Below are 20,082 nucleotides of genomic sequence, written 5' to 3'. Positions count from 1 at the left end.
CAGGAAGAGCGCGCGGGGAGGCGGGGCGGGGCCGGCCCGCGACCGTTGCGGCCGTTAGCGCGGCGCGGTGCGCGCGCCCGCGCGCACGTCCCGGGGTCTCTCCCCTTCCGGGCGGGAAGCGGCTTCCCGACGGCGGCTGTGGACCCGCAGGAGGAGGAAGGGGGAGGCGGCCCCCTCACCAGCACTTGTTGCGGGAGAGGGACGCCGGCCCCAGGGAGGGAAGGAGGCTGGGAGACAAAGGGAGGCGCCGCCCCGCCGCAGCGGGGGAAGGGGCCTGCGCCCCCCCCCCCCGCCCCTTCCGCTCCTTTCCCGCCGCCGTGTGTGTGGCGGCCGGGGCGGGCAGCCACACCGCTGCCCTTGAGCGCCGCTTCCGCGCCTCCTGTCTCCTCCGTGCCGCCGTCATCGCTCCCCGAGCGTGTCAGCCCGGCCCTTCGCCGAGGCTCGGCTCTCCTTCGGYTCCTCCGCCCGGCGGGAGGGTGTCTGTGGCAGCCGTGCCCCTCGCCCCGACTGCGGCTCGGTGCCGGCGGGCGGGGGGCTCCTGCCGGCCTGGCGCTGGCGAGCGCTGCCCGGGTGGGCGATAGAGCGGACGGAGCGTCGGCCGCTGGGGACGTGCTCTAGCGGCAGGTGGAGAGCGGAGCAGCCGAGGGGCTCTCAGAGTGCCAGACGCACTTCCCGCCTCCCGCTGGCGGCTCATCGCCGGCAAAGTAATTCTTAAAGCTCGTTTTCTGCCCTTCGCTTTTGAAGGTAGCTTGGTTTCTTCCCCCTKCCTGGTGTTCCCTCTGCCCTTCAGACGGGTTTAAATAGTACCGATGGTACAGGAGGGTGTACAGAAATAATGTGCTAGTCACTGGTGGACTGTAAGTGTTGGATGAGAGGTCATTGACTCACATGTGCCTGACTTAAGGATTGTAATTGTAGAGTTTTATGCAAATACGTTGCTTTTTGGTACACCAGTGGAACACCATCGAAGTAATTTTTCAGTCTTAAATGTTCTCTACCTTACTTGCAAGCAGAGTTCTTTGTAGTTACTGTGAATGATTAAAAATAATACGGCRAGTGGATTCCCCACTAAATTCTTGTTGCAAGTTTGTAAGTGTAGGTCAATGTTTTCAGATTTCTTTGTGGATCAGGAACTCATTTTCTTCCTGTAAAATTTTTGAGCTGCACTTTGGTTAGTACACATGTCCCTGCATTCTGGCCACCCCAACCTGCTGCCCTATAAATACCACCCCTAGAGCTAACTCGGGTGCAAAAATTAATAGTTCTTCTCTACTTTTAAATACCCAAGCTCTAGCAAAGCTGTCCTTGGCTCCATCAGGCTTGATAGTTACTAAATTCTGGACTCCACTTCCAAGTTACACCCTCATGTAGCCGAGCTGCTGGCTGTACCTGGAGATGCATAGCCCATGCTCCTTTCAGGCTGACTGCTTCTGGGTTCTGCATTTTTTTCTAGACATTGAATCTGTTTTGTGGGAAGAGGAAGGAAAGCAACAGTGATGCATCTGCGTGTCTTTACTTTGGGTGAAAGATCCTGTCTGAAAAGTTGGTCAGAAGATGTCACTAGCAGGAATCATGACTTCTGCTTACACTCATCCTGGTTCAGTCAAAACAAGATTTTGTCTGTTGGAGAGGAGGATGTTAGATGGTTGAAAGGAAAAAAAAATGGCTGAGATGTTTACAAAACATTTTAATGTTTCATGGCTTAATGCAGTGTTGTTCAAAAGAGCAGTGCTTTTGAGGTTTATATATTGCATTACATTATTTCTTGATTTGAGGATGTGAAGAGAGAGCACGGAAAACACGTTGCTTGCCCAGCTGTGGTATATCTGCATATCCTTATTGTGATTCTACATTGTTTTGCAGCTCTGTCTGTCTTGAAAGCAATGGAAATTTGAGAATAGGACAAGGGTGGTTAGCAGTACTCAATTTTTAAAGTACTTTACCAAAAAAACAAAAAAGCAGCTTCTTCTTTGAGTATAATCCTTATTTTCTGTTCATATTGATGTTCACTAGCAAAAATTTAGGAATATTTCTTTTGTGTAACATTTCTTTTTTCCACATGCTTAAATTTCCTAAATGCTGGAAAGTTTGCTTTTTTTTCAAGTTTTTAATATATGATATTCAATATATTTTTTTTTCAGATTGTTGATATTGTTGTTGGAAAAGATGAGAAAGGCCGAAAGATTCCAGAATATCTGATCCATTTTAATGGTTGGAACAGAAGGTGAGTACCTGTATGCATAGTTTTAATTCTTCCATTTTATTCTGCAAAGAAAAGATTAAGTAGGAAATCAGATGATTTTGTTAGAATCATACTTATGTGAGTATTTTTGGTTTTGTGAATGCCTTTAATATTGTCAACTCATGTCAGCTCGTCTTGACGTATTGGTTTTTGTCTATAAATTTTGATGGTTCAGTTTTCATAGCTGGAAGTTAAAATTTTGTACGATATCAGTCTTTTGTACAATATCAGAAACTGTTTAAAGTATTATTCAAGCTCTTAGGTTCCCGTTAATAAAAACAGGAATCAGGAATTAGGAGCTTAAATACTTTGTTAAATCTGTGTCTAAGTCATTTAATTATGAAGGTCAGTAGATGAATGCARTCTGTGACCATGCTAAGTCCAAATTTGAGAGCTTTATAAAATTACCTTGAGATTTGAAGCTGTAAAAATATAAAAGATTGCAAGCTTTGTGATACAACTGTAAATGTTACTTGTGAATGATATTAAAACAGTACTTTGCAGGTGTGATGTCTATTAATTCATCTGTAATTGTCTGGAATATATTCCTAACTGTTAGCATCTTTTGACCTTTTACTAGCTGGGATAGATGGGCAGCTGAGGATCATGTTCTTCGTGATACAGACGAAAATCGCAGATTACAGCGTAAATTGGCACGAAAGGCTGTGGCTCGCATGTAAGAAACCCTTTGGCATCAAGGATTCGTTTTCAGATTCAAACAGTTAGATTTAGGTGCCTACAAGTGAGTTTGAGCTCTAAACTCACACTGTAATGGTAGATATCAACAGTCAGTGTATTATAGGGAGCTACTTTTCTTATAGTAAGGTAGATATCTATCTACCTTATCATTAAAATACTCTCCAAAGGACTAGCACACTTAATAACTACACAGTCCTCTTAACTAATGCTGCCAAATGCATTTGTATTGGATCTACATCTTCCCAAAGAAATATACTTGAAAATAACTGAGGAAAAGCTTGAAGTAATTCTCAGCCAAAGACACTAATCTAATATTTGTTGGCCATGGCTTGAGGATCTGGCTTGAGAACAGGAGTATGATGTAATGTACAGACATTAAGGTGTCCACTCTCGAATAAGCATTGCCCAAATCATTACAACATTAATAAAAATATCCACAAACATGCATTTCCTGTGCATTTACATGTAATGTCATTAGCTAGGATAAACAAATAATATTAGCTAAACTTAAAGTGACCGTTTTACCTTCCATAGGAGAAGAAAGGGAAGAAAGAAGAGACGTTGCAGGTTGCCTGGTGTTGACTCTGTATTAAAAAGCCTTCCTGCTGAGGAAAATGATGAAAGTAGTGAAAACTGTGAGCTTGTTTTCATTCTTTGTGATAACCTTCATGATATATTTAACTTTTTTATCTAGGAGTATAGTGCTGTAACTTACTGTTAGGTTTATACACGAGTATCTCAGTCCTGTTTGAAGTACACTGAGGCAGTCATACAAAGAGTGAACGTRTTTTGTTTCGGACTATGCAACTAATTTCTGTTCTGTTTCTTGTGCTTCAGAGGCTTTCAGTTTTCCATGACACCTCCACTTAGCTAGTCTAATTAGTGAATTTAGAGCTTAATGCTGCTTTGTTTAGTGTAATATTACCAAGTACAAGGTTTCTCTTATTTGGTGGTAGGAAACAAGATGTTTTCCCTGCTAATGTTTCTATGCATATTTTGAAGCAGTAAGTTTTTTCCCAGTCTAACTGGAAGGAGTTTCTTTTGTCAGCTGACGATTGTTACTGATTTCACTCCTAAGCCACCTTTTTTGTTTTATTGCATTTTTCTTTGCACTTTGAAAGCCAGAAGGAAGCCTGGCACTTAACTGATGTTCTGGCAAGCTGTTGCTGCACAAATCCAGACCTCCTCACTGAATGATTAATACAATAATCCCCTATTCACAATTGAAGTCCAATAAAAATTGAAAAGATCTGTTTGTACTCAGAAATCTAGGGAGTTTTCTAGAGTAARTGTTTTTTCAGTTGGAGGGGGTGCAAGAATACTTCCTGTCAGCTTCTCTTGTTTTATAGACTTAAGTTTGCAGGTTTAATGATGATGTATAATTTTAATAAAATTAAATATAACAAGTGGGTTACTTCTTGAATTTAGGCCTATAATTGTTTGATTTAAACCTCTGCAATGTAATATRTGAGATAAATATGTAAAATCTCTCCTTTTTTTTATACAGCTATAAGTAGTTCTTCTTCTGATGACAGTGATGATGAAACAGATGAAGAAATAAAAAGTGAAGAAAGTGACATTGAGGAGAGGACCGAAATGGTATATTCATGAGCTCCTTAACTTAATAATATTTAAGACTGTTTGAAACTCTAGGAAGATTGAAACAGCTGAAGTATAGATCACAGTGTATAGTATAATATATAGCTAGAATCAATATGTTAGTTTGTTTACTCTTATTAAGTACTTGCTGAACTATAAATTGAGGTTTTGAAGACTATATAGGATGTCCTGTTCCTGTAGAATTCTTCAATATGAATCCAAAATTACAAATTTGTTCATTTGCTGTCTACACAGGAGACTTACTAGCAAAGTATTACCTGTATTTATAGGTGCTGTAAAATTTTGCTAGTCTGGTCTGGTTGGGAAAACCCTAGTAGCAAGCAGATTCTTTCTGTGTTTTTAAGTTATTTTACTATAAAGAAGACCCCAGCTCTGATCTTAAATTATAATTTGGAAGTGKTTTTTTTTAATGCATTAACAAAATACAGCTGAAAACAGCAGCTCTTGAAAGTCTGTGGAATCTTAAGTACTAAGGCGTGGTTAATCTGAAGTAATAGAACAAACTTTTAATTGTTCTTTTGTGTCAARTGCATCAGCAAACGGAAAAAATATTTTAGAATTGAATTTGCAAATGATTTGAAAACAGTATTGTTAAATTGCTTACAGTAAGACTACTAAGTAAATATTTATTATAAAAAAAACCCTTTTATTTCATTGTTACAGCCTGTTMTGACTATTGAAGTTTTCATTGATATTAATAAGCACAGCTAATACTGCCTTTTTGGTGTGTTGTAGAAAGAAGAACAAGATAGTCACACAAAAAGGGACATGGAAGAGCGAGCAATAAACATAGAAATTCCTGAAGTCTTGAAAAAGAAGCTTGAAGAAGATTGTTACTATATTAACAGAAGGAAACGGGTATGAAATAGGAGCCATGGAATGAATACACATAGAAGTGTCAAAAATAATTCTTGCATATAACAATTCCTGCTTTTTTTTTTTAAAAAAAATAACTTTAATGCAAAGGTAATCTTATACTCTAAGGAGGAACAATTAGTTAAAAGCATAGGGAGCAGACTTCTCTATAGCTAAAACAGTGAGTTGTCCTTGCATTTAAGAATGTGAACATCTCAGTACTTGTGTTTTAGAGTGCAGGCTCTTTAAAGCCTGAAATAGAGTAAGCTAGTCAATCTGACCATGTTTTTGTTTCTATAGATGTTTATAAAGGATTGATCAAAGATGTAGCTAAAGGATTGACTTAATCACTCCTGAAACAAATTCATTCAGTAGAGATTTGTTCAATAAAATAGTCAATACGTTAGAAGCTCATGTTGTAGTTTGTTTTAATTAGAGTGTTTCTTTTTCAGCTAGTGAAGCTTCCTTGTCAGACAAATATAATAACCATCCTGGAGTCATATGTGAAACATTTTGCTATTAATGCTGCTTTTTCAGCCAACGAAAGATCTCGGCATCATCAAATGACTCCACATGCCAATATGAACCTTCATTATGTGCCCCCAGAGAAGAAGTAAGTAATYTTTAGTCCAACACTGTTGTCACAGGAAAATTTGTTTCTGGTGTGATATATATATATTTTTTTCAGTGTTTCAATTTTTCAAAACTTTTCAGTTTTGTGAACTTAAACTTGGATGAATGTCTGTGTCTGGGGCCTAAAATATTTGACAAATATGTGAAGTACAATAGTAGCAACGATTTGTTTATTAATGAGAAAGTCCATATAATCTAAAAAGTAAACACGTAAAAACATCAATATCTCTGTTGCTTAAGTTTCTGTAAGTATTGTGACCTGTTTTGGAAGAACATACTACTTCTGTCTGTGTTAAAAATTTATTTTGAGCACTGAAAGAGTTTCTGGTATGAGAATTCCCCTGTTGAAATAAAACTTGAATACATTCAGTTCATACACTGTTTTATAAAAGATAAATATTTGATATGAGCAATTAGAGAACTCCAGCTGGAGGTGGGTTTTTTTATGACAACTGATCTTAAATCGTACAGTCAATATGCAGGGAAACAATATATTCAGTAGTACCAATCCTGTTAATTGAAAACATTTTTTATTTCATCTTAGTTGCTGATTTGTAACTTGAGCTGTGTAGTCTTTACAGTGCTACAAATGAAGATCTGTCAACTTGACCTATGTGACTGTAGTCTGAATTTTGTGTAAAGATAAAGATTGCTCTTTATGTAAATCTATGTTGGGTTGCAATCTTATATTTTAAAGAAAATAAGACATAATTTCTGTTACCACATTTTAYGTCAATTTTTCCCAATTATGCCTTGTAATATCTTGATTTGTGCAAATGTTTCAGTTTATGTTTATGTGTCATTTGTTCTATTAATGATACTTTCCTTCTTTATAGTATAATCTCCCAAACAAAAAGTTAGATGAGACATCAGAAATATGCACAGATAATCACATGCATATCATCCCTTTAGAAGGAGTATGATTATGTGATTTTTACAATAAAGAAGGTGTTCTATTAGGGAGAATATTTATAATTTCAATAATGGGACTATATAGATAAGAGAGATTGCGATGAATTGCCATTTCTACTTTACCCACCAAAGGTATTTGCCCTTCCTGGATATGATGAAATTTCTGCATATGTTGTTGCTCTAGTGCAATTTAGATTAAAAAACAAAACCTGCAGTAGTTCAAGCAACTGTAAAGGGAAGTATGGATTTTACTTACTAAAGTCATTTTGATAGAATTGAATTAATGTACACATATATGTAACTGAGATTTGAGAGGAGAACAGCTTACTAGAGTTGATAAGGAGTAGGGTGTGGACTGGACCCAGCATTCTTAGCTTTGCTTGAAACAGCACGTTTTCCCACCACCTAACGTAATGAGCCTTTTACAGAAGCCTAAACCAGAAAATCCTAGTAGCTTCTACATGTGGTGCTTTAGTTAGTAGGAGTAGGCTAGTGGAACCTGATCTCTTTCATTGCCTATGTACCCAGTTTTGTTGATTCACTGGAGAGCTCTTAAGCACAGCTTGTATTGTACCTCGGCTGCTGTAGATTGTCTTCTGTATATGCCTTTTAGACAGAAATTCAAGTTATTGAATATTCTGTATTTTATGTCAGGTGACTCTCTCCTTTCTTTGACAGTTATAAAATTGAAAAACAAAATAATGCTTCCATGAAAAAGCAAAACTCCTGATTCACTCTATTTCCTACAATAAAGTGAATGTTACTAATCTGGTAAATACAGTAATAGAACAAAACAATTTTATGATTTTGTTTGAGCTCATTAAGTAGACACTTCCATTTGTTTGAACTTATCAACAACCATCACTGTCTTTTAAATAAGCTTTTAATTGCTTGTGATTGCATATGGGTGAAATCAGAGTATATAATAGTTAATACATTAATCTGTCTTTAAGGAGAACTTCCCACAATAACACATTAACATCCAGCTTTGAACTTCATAATCTAAGAGTAATTTTTTTTTTCTTTGCTCTGCTAGTGTTGAGCTGTGTAAAGAGATGGTGGATGGACTGCGAATAACATTTGACTTCACACTTCCGCTGATTTTGCTCTATCCTTATGAACAAGCCCAATATAAGAAGGTGACTTCATCAAAATTCTTTCTTCCAATCAAAGAAAATTCAACAAACACCAGCAGGTAGGTTGGGTATAATAAATCTAATACCACTTATGTGGAAAATGCAACTAAATATGACTATATATTTAGAATAGGCAAKCAATTTTCAGAAAGGTTCAACATTTTATAAACATTTCTTAACTAGATAACTCACAGATGAGAGGGTACTGACTGGCATGAAGTTATGTTGTAACTTTGTGAAAATGATTGAAATGTAAATTGACGTCATTAACTTTTAAAAATAAGTGAATGTCTATACTTGAGGAAAAATACATTTGAAAGAAATTTCATAGTCTCTTCCTAAGAAGTGKGGGAAAAAATCATCTATCTAATTCAAACAGATATTTAACAAGATCTGTTTTGTGGGTAGAACTCTGAACTTCTCACTCTTGTGAAGTTGACATTATTCCCTAGGAATCAGGAGGAGCTTTCCCCAAGTCCTCCTCTTCTGAATCCACCAACACCTCAGTCAACAGACAGCCAGCCTACAACGGGGGAGCCAGCCACACCAAAAAGACGAAAAGCTGAACCTGAAATTCTGCAGTCACTGAGACGTTCTACGCGCCACACCTCTAACTGTGACAGGTTATCAGAAAGTAGTGCTTCCCCGCAGCCTAAACGACGGCATCTTGAGACTCCAGCTTCTATGCCAAAGCTCTTCTTGCATCTGGAAAAAAGTGGGTTTTGATATTAGAATTTAGAATGTTGCTTACAGTAATGATTTTGTGTGTTGGGTTTTTTATTTATTTATTTATTTTTAAACCTTTGTGGATTGTGAATTGAATGATTGAAATGGACACTTGTTACTTTGCATGAACTATTTATCTCTGGAGTTTTACACTTGAGAGAAATAAAGTTTTGTCAGTAGTTTGCCTTTAGTATAATTCTCAACAGAAATCAAGGAGCTGCTTTTCTGTGAGCCCACTTTTGGATGGCTTTTTTAAATACTGGTGTTTAAGACATGTTTTAGCAGCAGGCCTTTCGTTACATTTAATGATTTGTAGTTGCATAAGACAAATTCTTAAATAACATATTTCTCGKTTTTTTTTGTTTTATTTTTGCTTCTCTTTTAAGAAACCCCTGTCCATAGTGGATCATCTTCACCTATCACTTTGACCCCTAGCAAAGAGGGGAGTGCAGTTTTTACTGGCTTTGAAGGTAGAAGAAACAATGAATTGAATGAGGTAAGAGCTTTTTATGTTACTATCCTAGACCTTAGAGTTGCGCTATGCAAGAAAATATTACTTATATTACTTCATATGCTTAGTGGTTAATTCATCTTTGCTTCTGAAGTACTGTACAGACTAAGTAACTTATGATGCTGTAATGATTTCATAACCAGAATTTTCATATTTTGTATCTAGGTTTTGTCCTGGAAACTGATGCCAGACAACTATCCACCCAGTGATCAACCACCGCCTCCTTCATATATCTATGGTTCTCAACATTTGCTACGGTTGTTTGGTAAACAGATGCAAAACCTGCGGTGGACCAAAATTGCTTTAATTATTTTAATTTCTTTTCATTGACAGTGTGTGTTCCTGTGATTTTTCTATTTCTACCTTTTTGCATTTATTTTTGTAGAAACATACACTTAAACTGTTTAAAACCCTTAGCTGAGTTTGAACAACATTCTGTGTTTCACTGGTTCTGTAAGCCTTCATTAGAAAAGCAAGCAAGTCTTACTTCCAATATGCTATCAAACATCAATGAACTGAACAGCATTAACTTTCTTAGCATGTTTTTTATGGCCAATAAGGTTTTCAACACTAACTTGCAAAGAAAAGTGGAGGCTGCAGTGAAATTTATGTATTCTAGTTATGCACTACACAGAAAAGAAACAGCTTTTAAAAGAATAGGCAAAAACACTTATTTTTCTCTTTTACAGTAAAGCTACCAGAAATATTGGGGAAGATGTGCTTTCCTGACAAAAACCTAAAGGCTTTAGTAAAACACTTCGAAATGTTTCTAAGGTAATCTGACACAATCTACTACAGCAGTGATTGCATTGTTATGTAGTTCTGTGTTCCGGAATGACATGGGATTTTTTAAGATACTCATTTTCTATAACTACAAGAATATGATTAAAGCTAATACAATAAAATACTAAGAATAAACTGCTTCTATAATTTAAATTAGAAGGAAGCTGCACTCTRCTTCAGTTCTGTATCGCTTCATATTTATCAAAACTAAGTATAGAAGTTTATTACCTAGTATGTGTTAGAATGGCATGTTTGACTTGGCCAAGCAGCATATTTTATAGAAATATAAACTGCACTGTTATTTTTGAGAGCATAGTCTGAGGGTATTAATGTTGTAGAGATACTTAGTAGAGGGAAAAACTTGTTTTTTTTAGAACCTTTTGTTAACGGTGTTAGTTTTATGAAGAAAAATTGTGAGTTGTCCTTTACAACAAAGGGCTACTCTATTACACAATGCAGTAACTTGTAGAGACACCCAGACTGTTTCTGACCACACTAGCTCTGCAGCTTGAAGCAGGACAGTGATATTTGCATCAGGATAAACTTGTTATTCAGGTACTCTGGTTTAGTATCTCTGCATGATACTACAGTACTAGTTCAAATAAAGAACATGGTGTTGTATTGCATAGTGTCAACATAGACAAAAATAAGTTTGGCAAGAAGAATTTCTAGAAAAAGTGTTGTAAATAGTACACATTTGGAACAAATGTGTAACTTCTGTTAGTTTTGGTCAAATCCAAATAGTAATGTACTGAAATTATGTGGCACTATCCTATCAAGTCCTGTTAGAAATCAAGAGGTAGGTGGAAACTGCTATTACAGTTTATTGAAGATAAGTCTCTAATGTTTAAGGTTTCTGCAAAACAAATTTCCTCTTGAAGCATGTCATTTTCACATTTTAATTATTAATTTTCTTTGTTCCTATTTTGTCAGTCTTTTAATATTGAAAATGTCCTCATCAAGTTAAATGTGACTTGTTGGAAACTAGAAACTGGTTATTTTTGCTTGGAGTGAATGTTATTTTGGATGTTTAAGTCACTGTGGATCAATCGGTTATTTATCAGACATCTCTCTTGCCCTTTCAGATTCATTTGTGTTGGTCAGAGCATGCCTTAACTCTTTACTGCCTTAAACGCAGTTTCTTTTTACCCAGTTTTGGATGGGTTGAGGTGGAGAGAGACAGAGAAGAGGAGAAAACATGGCTGCTTTCGCCCCTCATTCAGCATACAAGTAGGGAAATGATCAAACTAAAATAGTTCTTACTGATACTATTCCATATACTATTCATATTGGCCTTATTTCCATCTGACTATTTTGTTGAAATGAACTTCATCTGTAAATGGAAATTGAAAGTTCAGTGAGTGTCTTAACATCAGCATGTTAGGTCAGATAGAACTGAGCTTTCAAAGCAAATTTGCCAGTAGTTCTGCCTTAACATGCTTTGTCTTAAGTTGTGAAGTAGACTCAAGAGTGTGTGAGTTGGATTCCTTTTGGTTAACACTTAACTAGAAGAGTGCTCCAATGCTAAGAGGCATTCACTCCATAAGACCTTAGGTATTAAGACCAGAGTAGAACTAAATCAGAACTACTCCCCCCCGCCCACACACACAGGTGTAGCGTGGCTATTGTGTAGCTGCTAAATGGGTTTTGTGTATAGATCAATTCCTCTTGCACTGTACTAATTGCTGTTACGCACACAGCTGTGATCTTTTACCCAACTGTTCAAGCTGGAACTGAMAAGCAATGGTACACCAGTGTTGCATCTGAAAATCCAACGGTCTTGACAAATTCYGTTTTTTGATTATGAGTCTTTGATCTAACTTCATCTGGTTGCTACTGAATTTTAAACAAAAATACTTGAGAGCAGTGTAGTTTTTTATTTTTTCCCCCTTCAAGTGCTTTTTAAGCCAATGTCATACTTGTTTTGCTGATGCTGTTTCCAGGGTTTATATCCTATGCTGAAGTCATGATTTCTGTAATTTTGTCAGAACTTGTCAGATGGGGTAGCTTTTTCAGTAGGGTTCTCAGTTACAGTTAAATGCTGTGGAAAGCATTCAGTCTTACTTAGCTTTGTCACAAATACTCTTCGTAGACTAATTTCTTTACCAGATATGGTACTGTGTATTTAAATGATGTGCACAGAAATCGTTGCAACATGATATATTTCTATGTAACTACTACTCAGGATGTTTTAGGACACCTTTCRTTTGGATTTTTCTTTCTACGTTCCATATGCTATTGAAAGTGCTAAGACAATTACATTTTCTAGAAACTTGTTCAGACTTCATCACAGAAATACATCTATACTATATCTGTTTCTTACCACAAGAGAAAATTTGAGGTTGAGGTGACATACTGCACTAGTCTTTTCCTCACAGATTTTACATTCTCTTCCTTTTTGGGAATGAAAGGATTAGTGGATCCTCTGTTCTGTTCTGACTTGTCTTTGAGAGGTAAGAACTGTCTTACACAGTCTGTGTGCATTGGATAGCAGCCAGTTTGAGAGCAACATGCTGAAGGAAATTATGCAGTTTGGAGTGACAAGCTGAAGTGCTTTTTCTATTTGTTTTTTTTTTCTTTCTAATAGCAGAAAAGGGATTGAAGCTGTCTATTCACATTAATAACTGTGTTTCTGAATCCTCTTTGAATTCTAGCTAGAATAGACCAGGCATACAGTTTATTTTTTTTAAATAAAATTTTAATGGGATACACATAGCTGATTTAGTTTTGGCAGTGATGCTGATCTAATTTTGAATTTGGACTTACAATTATACAGCTTAAATTTGCAGTTTCATTTAACATTTGCGCTATTACTCTCTTGTGGGCTGAGAAGCAGACTTACTTAATATACCACTTTGTCTGGAAGCTTGTTTTATTGAGTTTACTCAGTAGTTGGTAGATGCATTAAATTCATTTTGGGTAATATTCTTCAGTCATGACTCAGGTTGCTGCTAGACATGATTGATCTCAAATTTCCAGACAATATATTTTTTTAAGGGATATGAAATACATCTTCTTGAGTTTCATTTTTAAATTAGAGCTTTACTATTTGTGCTTAGTGCAGTGTTTTACAAATGTGCATAATGAGAATATCTTCAGAGGGAAAACAAAAATAGAGAAATAAATTTTTTCCATGAAGAAATTCTTATTACGGAATTTGCAGAACTAAAGAAAATTATTATTTCAATTTACCAAGCTCTTAGTCTTCACTTAAAACTATTTAGTTCTGAAGTAATTCAGAACAGCAGTAGAAAAATAATAGTCTGAGATGGAATTTAGTGGCCAACTTACCAGTTGGTTTCACTGAATCTCACTTACATTTTGAATTTAGTTTTTAGGAGCAAGCAGTGGAAGCTAGCACAAGAACGATTTTTGTTCAATGACTTTCAGCTGGTGGTCTTTACTAACCAAAGGCTCCTGATTAAATCTTTCTGCCCTATACTAGTTTTTGGTGTAGCTTAAGTATTGGCTTTTAACCAATTACATAATTTCAGCCAAATTTCTAATGAAATGCTGTATGTGCTATATTATATATTGCTTCTGTATATTGTGAGGCATTCAGCATGTCTCCAGATGCTCTTTCAGTAATGGGACATGATCGGTTTTTGTTTTTCTGTTTCCATTGACTTGAACTTAACCTTAACTGGGAAAACTCTCTCTGGATCACGGAGGTCACTTCTCAGGACTGTTGACCAAATTACTTCATTGAAGGTGGATCTAAAAATCATAGACAGATTATGTACTAATTTTAAGTATCTCTTACTGGTCAATGTAGCCTGTATTTAAAAAACAAAAACAACCAAGAAACTTCACAACTCTTCAGAAAGTCTTACCTATTTTCTTTATTCTGGAATAGAGAAGAATGGAAAAAATGATCAGTTGTGGTTTTTTACAGATTTTTTTGTGGCACTTTCAAAATTTCTAATATGCTTACCTGATGTGGCCAACATGTACTTTTCTGTAATCTGAAAAGCTACATTCTTAATGCTCAAAAACTTATGTTTGGTTAAAAGACACTAATCTTTCAAATTCAGTAAGCCTGTAAGTTGGTTCTTTTCTTTTGGTTCTCAAAATTCTTATTTCTCATGTTTTATACCCTGCTTGTATCTATTGTGACAGGCTACTCCATGGCTTGAAAAGTATTCTAACACTGTGTTGCATATTTTCCTTGGGAGACAGCCTGATCAATATGTGACCGAAATACAGAAGGCTATAATGATAAAATGTGGATTTAAATAAGTTCTTTGAAGTAACCTTAAGAAACAGATACTCTAGTTTCACAGCTCAACATTTGAGCGTAGTAATTTTATTATACATAATTGCAGTGGTGAATTATGACCACTAGTCTGTGCTAACGTGTAATTAATAAGAAGTTATCAGTGGCTTTCTGAGAATGAGGAGATGGAACATTCCATATGGTGAGTGGAGTAGCGGGAAACATCTTAAGTAAATTTGTTTGCTACTGAGTTTCAGCTGATTCTGACTTAATCAGCTGTCACCTTGCAAAATTGTTAAAAATGACTGTTTAAAAGCTCACAAGCAACCTGACATTAGTACTGTTGTTCGTCATATTGAATAACACTTTTCTGTATGCCTCTCAGTTTTGGGATTAATTTATTACTTGACAAAGCCTACCTGAGCAGTGTACAGTTATGACCAGAAAAGTTTGCTGAGTTGGGACCTAAAAATGGCAGAATCAAGGTTCGGAGGTTGATAGTCATTTGCAGATTTAAAAGAAAAAAGTTCCTTTCTCCTAGCTCTAATGCTTTAAAACACTTTGCAATGAAGGAATTCTACTTGTTCCTTTTGTTTCTTATTTCAGACCAGGACTTAACCTTTGCATCACTGAGTGGATAGAGAGGCCATTTTGGTTTCTTTCAAATGTTTATCGTGTTTAAATGCTTCTTAGTCCGTGAGTATCTGAGCACAGTGAGAAGCTATAGGTTATTACTTTCAGTAGACTTTCATTCTGCCTCCTTTGATTTGTGAAATCTGCACATCTGCTCTCCTTGACTGAGGTTTGATAGCTTTTGCAAAAGATAATCTTTGGAAGTGTACCACATGCATTGCTACTTTTTCTTTTGTTTACTCAATCAAGTGCCTGTGTATTTGAATGAGRAGCATATTCCTAATCATAATATCATGAGATTCAGTCACTAAAAGGAGAGGATTTCCAAAATACAAGCATGTTGCAGCCATCTTTTTTTAGAAGCTAGATCTAAGAATTGATTCTGGGATCTAGACTGACCTTGCTGAAAGTGGAAGACCCCAAGGTCCCCAAGACCTGCCAAGAATTCCACTATTAAGTCTTTTAGGACTGTTTTCCTAACAGGTCTACTAGAAGTTGCTACTTTTAATTTTCACTAATATAGCCTCATTACCCAAAATGTTTAGGTTGGCAGCTTGGCATTTTCATAGTTCTCTGCAGTTGCTCTTCAAAGGCTGAAGAGAGTGATCTCACTGTTTCTCTACATGGATGACTGACAAAACTCCAGTCAACAAGATAGATCTTTTGGTTTCTTTGGCGTGATTCTTGGAAAAAGTGGGTATCAGCATGAGCATCTGGAATTTTTCTTGGTGTTCTCTTGCCTCCATTGCAGGTATGATGGGCCTTGTTGGTGAGTTCTTACCCTGAACAGGGTGCAGGGTGGAGACCTGCTTAGCAATTTGTGGGGCAGATACTGGTATGCATTTTGTGTGTGTGTGTGTGTGTGTGTGAAGCTACACCTCTTAGACTTGAAATACAGATTTTTAGTAGTAGTCTCTGAGTGGAGACTCTTACCTACAGTTGAAGGACCTATTTTGATGATGTCACCCATTGTGTCATGACCCATCATGCTCTTTCAGTCAGTTCCTTTAGGGAGATCACTGTTGTCGCCTTTCAAACAACAGCTAGCCTAGGCCACTGATTTCAYTGGAGCAACTGCTTACTTCCTAGAATTCAGGGCTGTGGTGAGAGCATGCAAGGTGAAAGCATGTTACCTTCTTGGAAATGTTTCCTTTTCTCTGTATTCTCACAGCTTTGCAGCTTGAGGCTGTCCTTCTTAAAATTAAGTTTTCTTCATTATATTCATGCTTTTCAGGCAGTCCTTGGTACTGTTCATGTAGTAGCAGACATGCATTAGAGTAATTATCTTCATGCAGAGACTGTTCAAGTAATTGGTTGTATTGAGGCTGCCAAGACAAGGACTTTTTCACTACTAGATGATGAATTTAGTGACTTTGTTGAGAAATGTCTGTTACTGAGATATACATTGCAAATGGGCTTTTAATGTGGATGAAGATACAGTTCTGTGCCTCTCTTTTGGTAGATCGAGCTGGCTAGTATTCAAACATCTCTACCTCCAAGCTCAAGAGCGGTGCATCCCTATGAGTAAGAAGTCTAGCAAAGGGGGCAGGAGACCTGCATGGGTGAGCAGGGTTCAACAAGGGCAAGTGCAAGGTCCTGCACCTGGGGAGGAATAACCCTAGGCATCAGTACAAGCTGTGGGCTGACCTGCTGGAAAGCAGCTCTGCAGAGAAAGACCTAGGAGTGCTGGTGGATGACAGGTTGACTGTGAGCCAGCAATGTGCCCTTGTGGTCAAGAAGGCCAGTAGTATCCTGGGCTGCATTAGGAAGACTGTTGCCTCAATAGGTCAAGGGAGGTGATCTTGCCCCTCTACTCAGCCCGGGGGAGGCCTCATCTCGAGTACTGTGTCCAGTTCTGGGCTCCCCAGTACAAGAGAGACATGGAGCTACTGGAGAGAGTCCAGCATAGGGCTATGAAGATGATCAGAGGGCTGGAGCATCTGCCCTATGAGGAATGGCTGTGAGAGCTGGGCCTCTTCAGCCTTGAGAAGAGAAAACTGAGAGGAGATCTTACCAGTCTCTACAAAAACCTGAAGGGAGGGTGTCAAGGGGATGGGGACAAACTCTTTTCAGTTGTCCCATGTGACAGGACAAGAGGTAATGGGCAGAAATTGAAGCACAGGAAGTTCTGCCTGATCATGAGGAGGAATTTCTTCCTGTGAGAGTGACAGAGCACTGGCACAGGTTGCCCAGAGAGGTTGTGGAGTCTCCTTCTCTGGAGATCTTCGAGGCCTGCCTGTATGCAACTGTGTCTAACATGCTCTAGGTGACCCTGCTTGAGCAGGGGGTTGGACCTCTGCAGAGGTCCCTTCCAACCTTACTGATTCTATGATTCTGTAACTCACAGCCAGGCAGTAGTATATTTGTGAGGCTATTACTTGCTTGTGGACTGCTACTTGAAGATAAGAACTTCCACTGTAATTTCTCAAGCTCGGTGGCCGATGTCTTTCCCTGTTTCTTGTCTCCATCTCTTCATAGTCCTTCCTGAAGTGCTGTATTGCCTTTCTACAAATCTGCTGTAGTGAGAGGGAAATGAAATTTCAGTAGGTGCATTGTGCCGTATACCTCTTATGYTCTGAGCAAGAGGCTGAAGCACGAGTAATCTTTATCTGGATGCTCATGATTAAAGAAAGTGCACAGTCTTACATCAGGTTATGTGTGTTGACTCTTTGCCTTAAAGAACTTGATTACTGGTAAACAGTCCCTTTGTCCTAAAAGGAAAGCTGTGTGTTAAGTACAAGCTCTGTGAAAAGCATAAAAATGTAAAAGGTAATAATACAATGGATAACTGAATTTGTAAGTGAGGAATGATGAAAATTTCTGACTAGCTAAATAGCAGTGTGTTTTCTGACCTATAGTAGATCATTGACTTTGCTTGCTAAATAAGGAAGTGCAGCAACCTCTGTTTTTAAATTTTGGCTCACAACTTGCAGTTAGTGTAATTGATCTCTTTGTGCTATTTCAGCTCTTCCAAAAGCAAAGCATTAGTGAAATATCTAATGCCTAAGAGTCATATGCCAATTTCCTGCATGGAAGTAGTTTGAAGTAGAAAGCAGCTTTGGCAGGGATGTTGCTTTTTTTACACAGGTAGACAAGGAATTGGGACAGAAACTGACCAGGCTCTTTTTCGCCCCCTTCTTTCTTACTTCCTCTTGAGCAAAAGTGATCTGAACCTCCTAAATATGTTGAGTGCTTTGGCTTTCATAACTTACATTATGAGTGATGAGAAGCGTATCTTAGTACATGCAGTCTGACTTCTCTTTTTCTGAGCTCTTGCTGTGCCATGAACATCTGTTTAAAATTTTTCATCTTTACTAGCTGTCACTTTAGCTTGTACCAAATTGCCGTTTACAACTGGTGACCTTAAGCCAAAGTCAGAAAATTGTAACAAAGAGAAAATAAGCGAGTTTCCTGTAACATTCTTTTAAAACACTTGGAAACTTCAGTGAAATGGATGCCCTCTACAGGTTGCTTTTTTTATTGATGTTGGTTTTAAACATCCCCATATGATCCAGTACTTTAAGACAGTGTTACTTAATTACACGAGTRATTTGATCACCACCCGTGGTTCGCACTCACTCTCTCTCTTAAAGTCAGTATGTTTTTAATAATGGACTTCTATTAATTAAATCGTGTTTGTAGCTCACTTTTAGTTTTATGCACTCTGAGAATGTTAGAAGTTAGACTCAAGTCTGTTAAGTTCAGGCCTTATCACACTTACTTCATACCAACTCCAAATAATCTGGAAGGTGATTTATAGCTAACTAGAGTGGGACTTGATGACTAAGGTGCTTCATTTACTTCTATGTTGCTGTAATTTTAGTACTTTTTCTGAGTAGTTTTTTGTAGAGTAAAATATGTGTGTAGTGTCCATGAGTGACGTCTTTTTGTAAAAACGAGGAGGATCTGATTTTGTATGGATTTTGTATCTATATAAATCACTTTCTAAGAAGTATATGTCATGAAATAAGCATTTTAAAGTATTAAACTTTTTTTTAAATGCCTTGATAAGCCTAAGAATTAGGTGGTGAATGGTGTTAATGACTGAGGCTAGTAATGCACTGAAGTGCATTGTTCATACAGTGTATTAATGAATACACTGGCTCTAATCTAGATGTGATCTATTTTTGTTCAAGCAAAAAAAAAAAAGAATTTTTTTCTTACTCTTCCGTTTACTAAAGTTTAAACTAATCTAGATTCACTGTATAGCCTTTTACACTGTCTTCTGCCTTTTTAGGGGAAAAATATTTTACTTCTATTTTAGTTTAAATAAATGCCTTTGTTTCTGCAAAGAGAAAGGTGGTATAATATAGCTGTAATATTAAATACATTTTTTGACTTTTTAGAGAAGTTTTTTGAATGTGATCTCAAATGGTTAATTATGTAATTCTTTTTGCTTTGTGCTATTTTAACATAAATAATTGGCAGCTGCAGTTGGAACCAGTGAGAAGCTAGCATAGTGTGAATACTTGCATGCAGAAAAGGCTACTAAAGTATTTCACACACTTAGGATTTTTCAGATGAAGATTGTATTGAACTTCAACTTCTGCTTAGCTCTTACACGTTTGTTATGATAACTCAGATAGCGTYAGTTTTTGACAGAACCAGTTGGATCCTTGCCTTAAATACAAGAGAGTATCTTTCTTCCTTTTAGTAGTACCTGCCTCAGGTGAATGTTGCAGAAATCAGGTGCTTACTTAGGTCTTGTTATGACTTATGTAATGGAGCTTTTTCTGCTTAACTCCCTAGGTCAGATTTAAAAACAAAAATAAACTGTCATTTGATCTTCCAAAAGCATATTCTTTGCTTAGCCAGTACACTTGTGGGTCTTGAATCCAGGATGTTCAACATCAGAAACCATAGGTCCCTCTACGCTATTAATTACTGAAAGTAGCTTCTGTGAAATTAACAAGTTTGGAGGAATCTGACAAAGTGCCTTTTATTTAAAAAGTRATGACACAGTGAAGAGTTGATTTATGCTAAAAGCTTATGTTTCTTACTGCTCTCAATTTTTACTAGAGTTAGTAATATATAATTAGTGATTCCACCTTAGCACATGACTGATACATATGTTTGGTACAAGGGTGTAGAAAAGGCACCTTTTTTCATTCATTTG

The 20,082-nt window shown here is 37.3% G+C and overlaps 1 protein-coding gene across 1 annotated transcript in view; it reads left to right on the top strand.

Annotated features, from left to right (window-relative positions):
* MSL3 (MSL complex subunit 3) overlaps positions 1–20,082 on the top strand; it is a 30,625-nt gene that overhangs the window by 5,903 nt on the left and 4,640 nt on the right. The window contains exons 2-13 of the mRNA XM_085321594.1: positions 582–704; positions 2,142–2,224; positions 2,823–2,918; positions 3,476–3,576; positions 4,449–4,540; positions 5,297–5,419; positions 5,869–6,029; positions 7,998–8,156; positions 8,550–8,812; positions 9,210–9,319; positions 9,500–9,599; positions 10,024–10,108. Coding sequence (XP_085177720.1) covers positions 582–704; positions 2,142–2,224; positions 2,823–2,918; positions 3,476–3,576; positions 4,449–4,540; positions 5,297–5,419; positions 5,869–6,029; positions 7,998–8,156; positions 8,550–8,812; positions 9,210–9,319; positions 9,500–9,599; positions 10,024–10,108 — 1,496 coding nt within the window. The remainder of the gene's footprint in view (positions 1–581; positions 705–2,141; positions 2,225–2,822; positions 2,919–3,475; positions 3,577–4,448; positions 4,541–5,296; positions 5,420–5,868; positions 6,030–7,997; positions 8,157–8,549; positions 8,813–9,209; positions 9,320–9,499; positions 9,600–10,023; positions 10,109–20,082) is intronic.

The sequence above is a fragment of the Rhea americana genome, unplaced genomic scaffold, assembly GCF_003343005.1.
Source record: "Rhea americana isolate MKP2758 unplaced genomic scaffold, rheAme1 scaffold_7, whole genome shotgun sequence".
Lineage (NCBI taxonomy): Eukaryota > Metazoa > Chordata > Aves > Rheiformes > Rheidae > Rhea > Rhea americana.
Note: the sequence above shows the minus strand (reverse complement) of the source record. Positions and strands in the feature narration are given on the sequence as shown.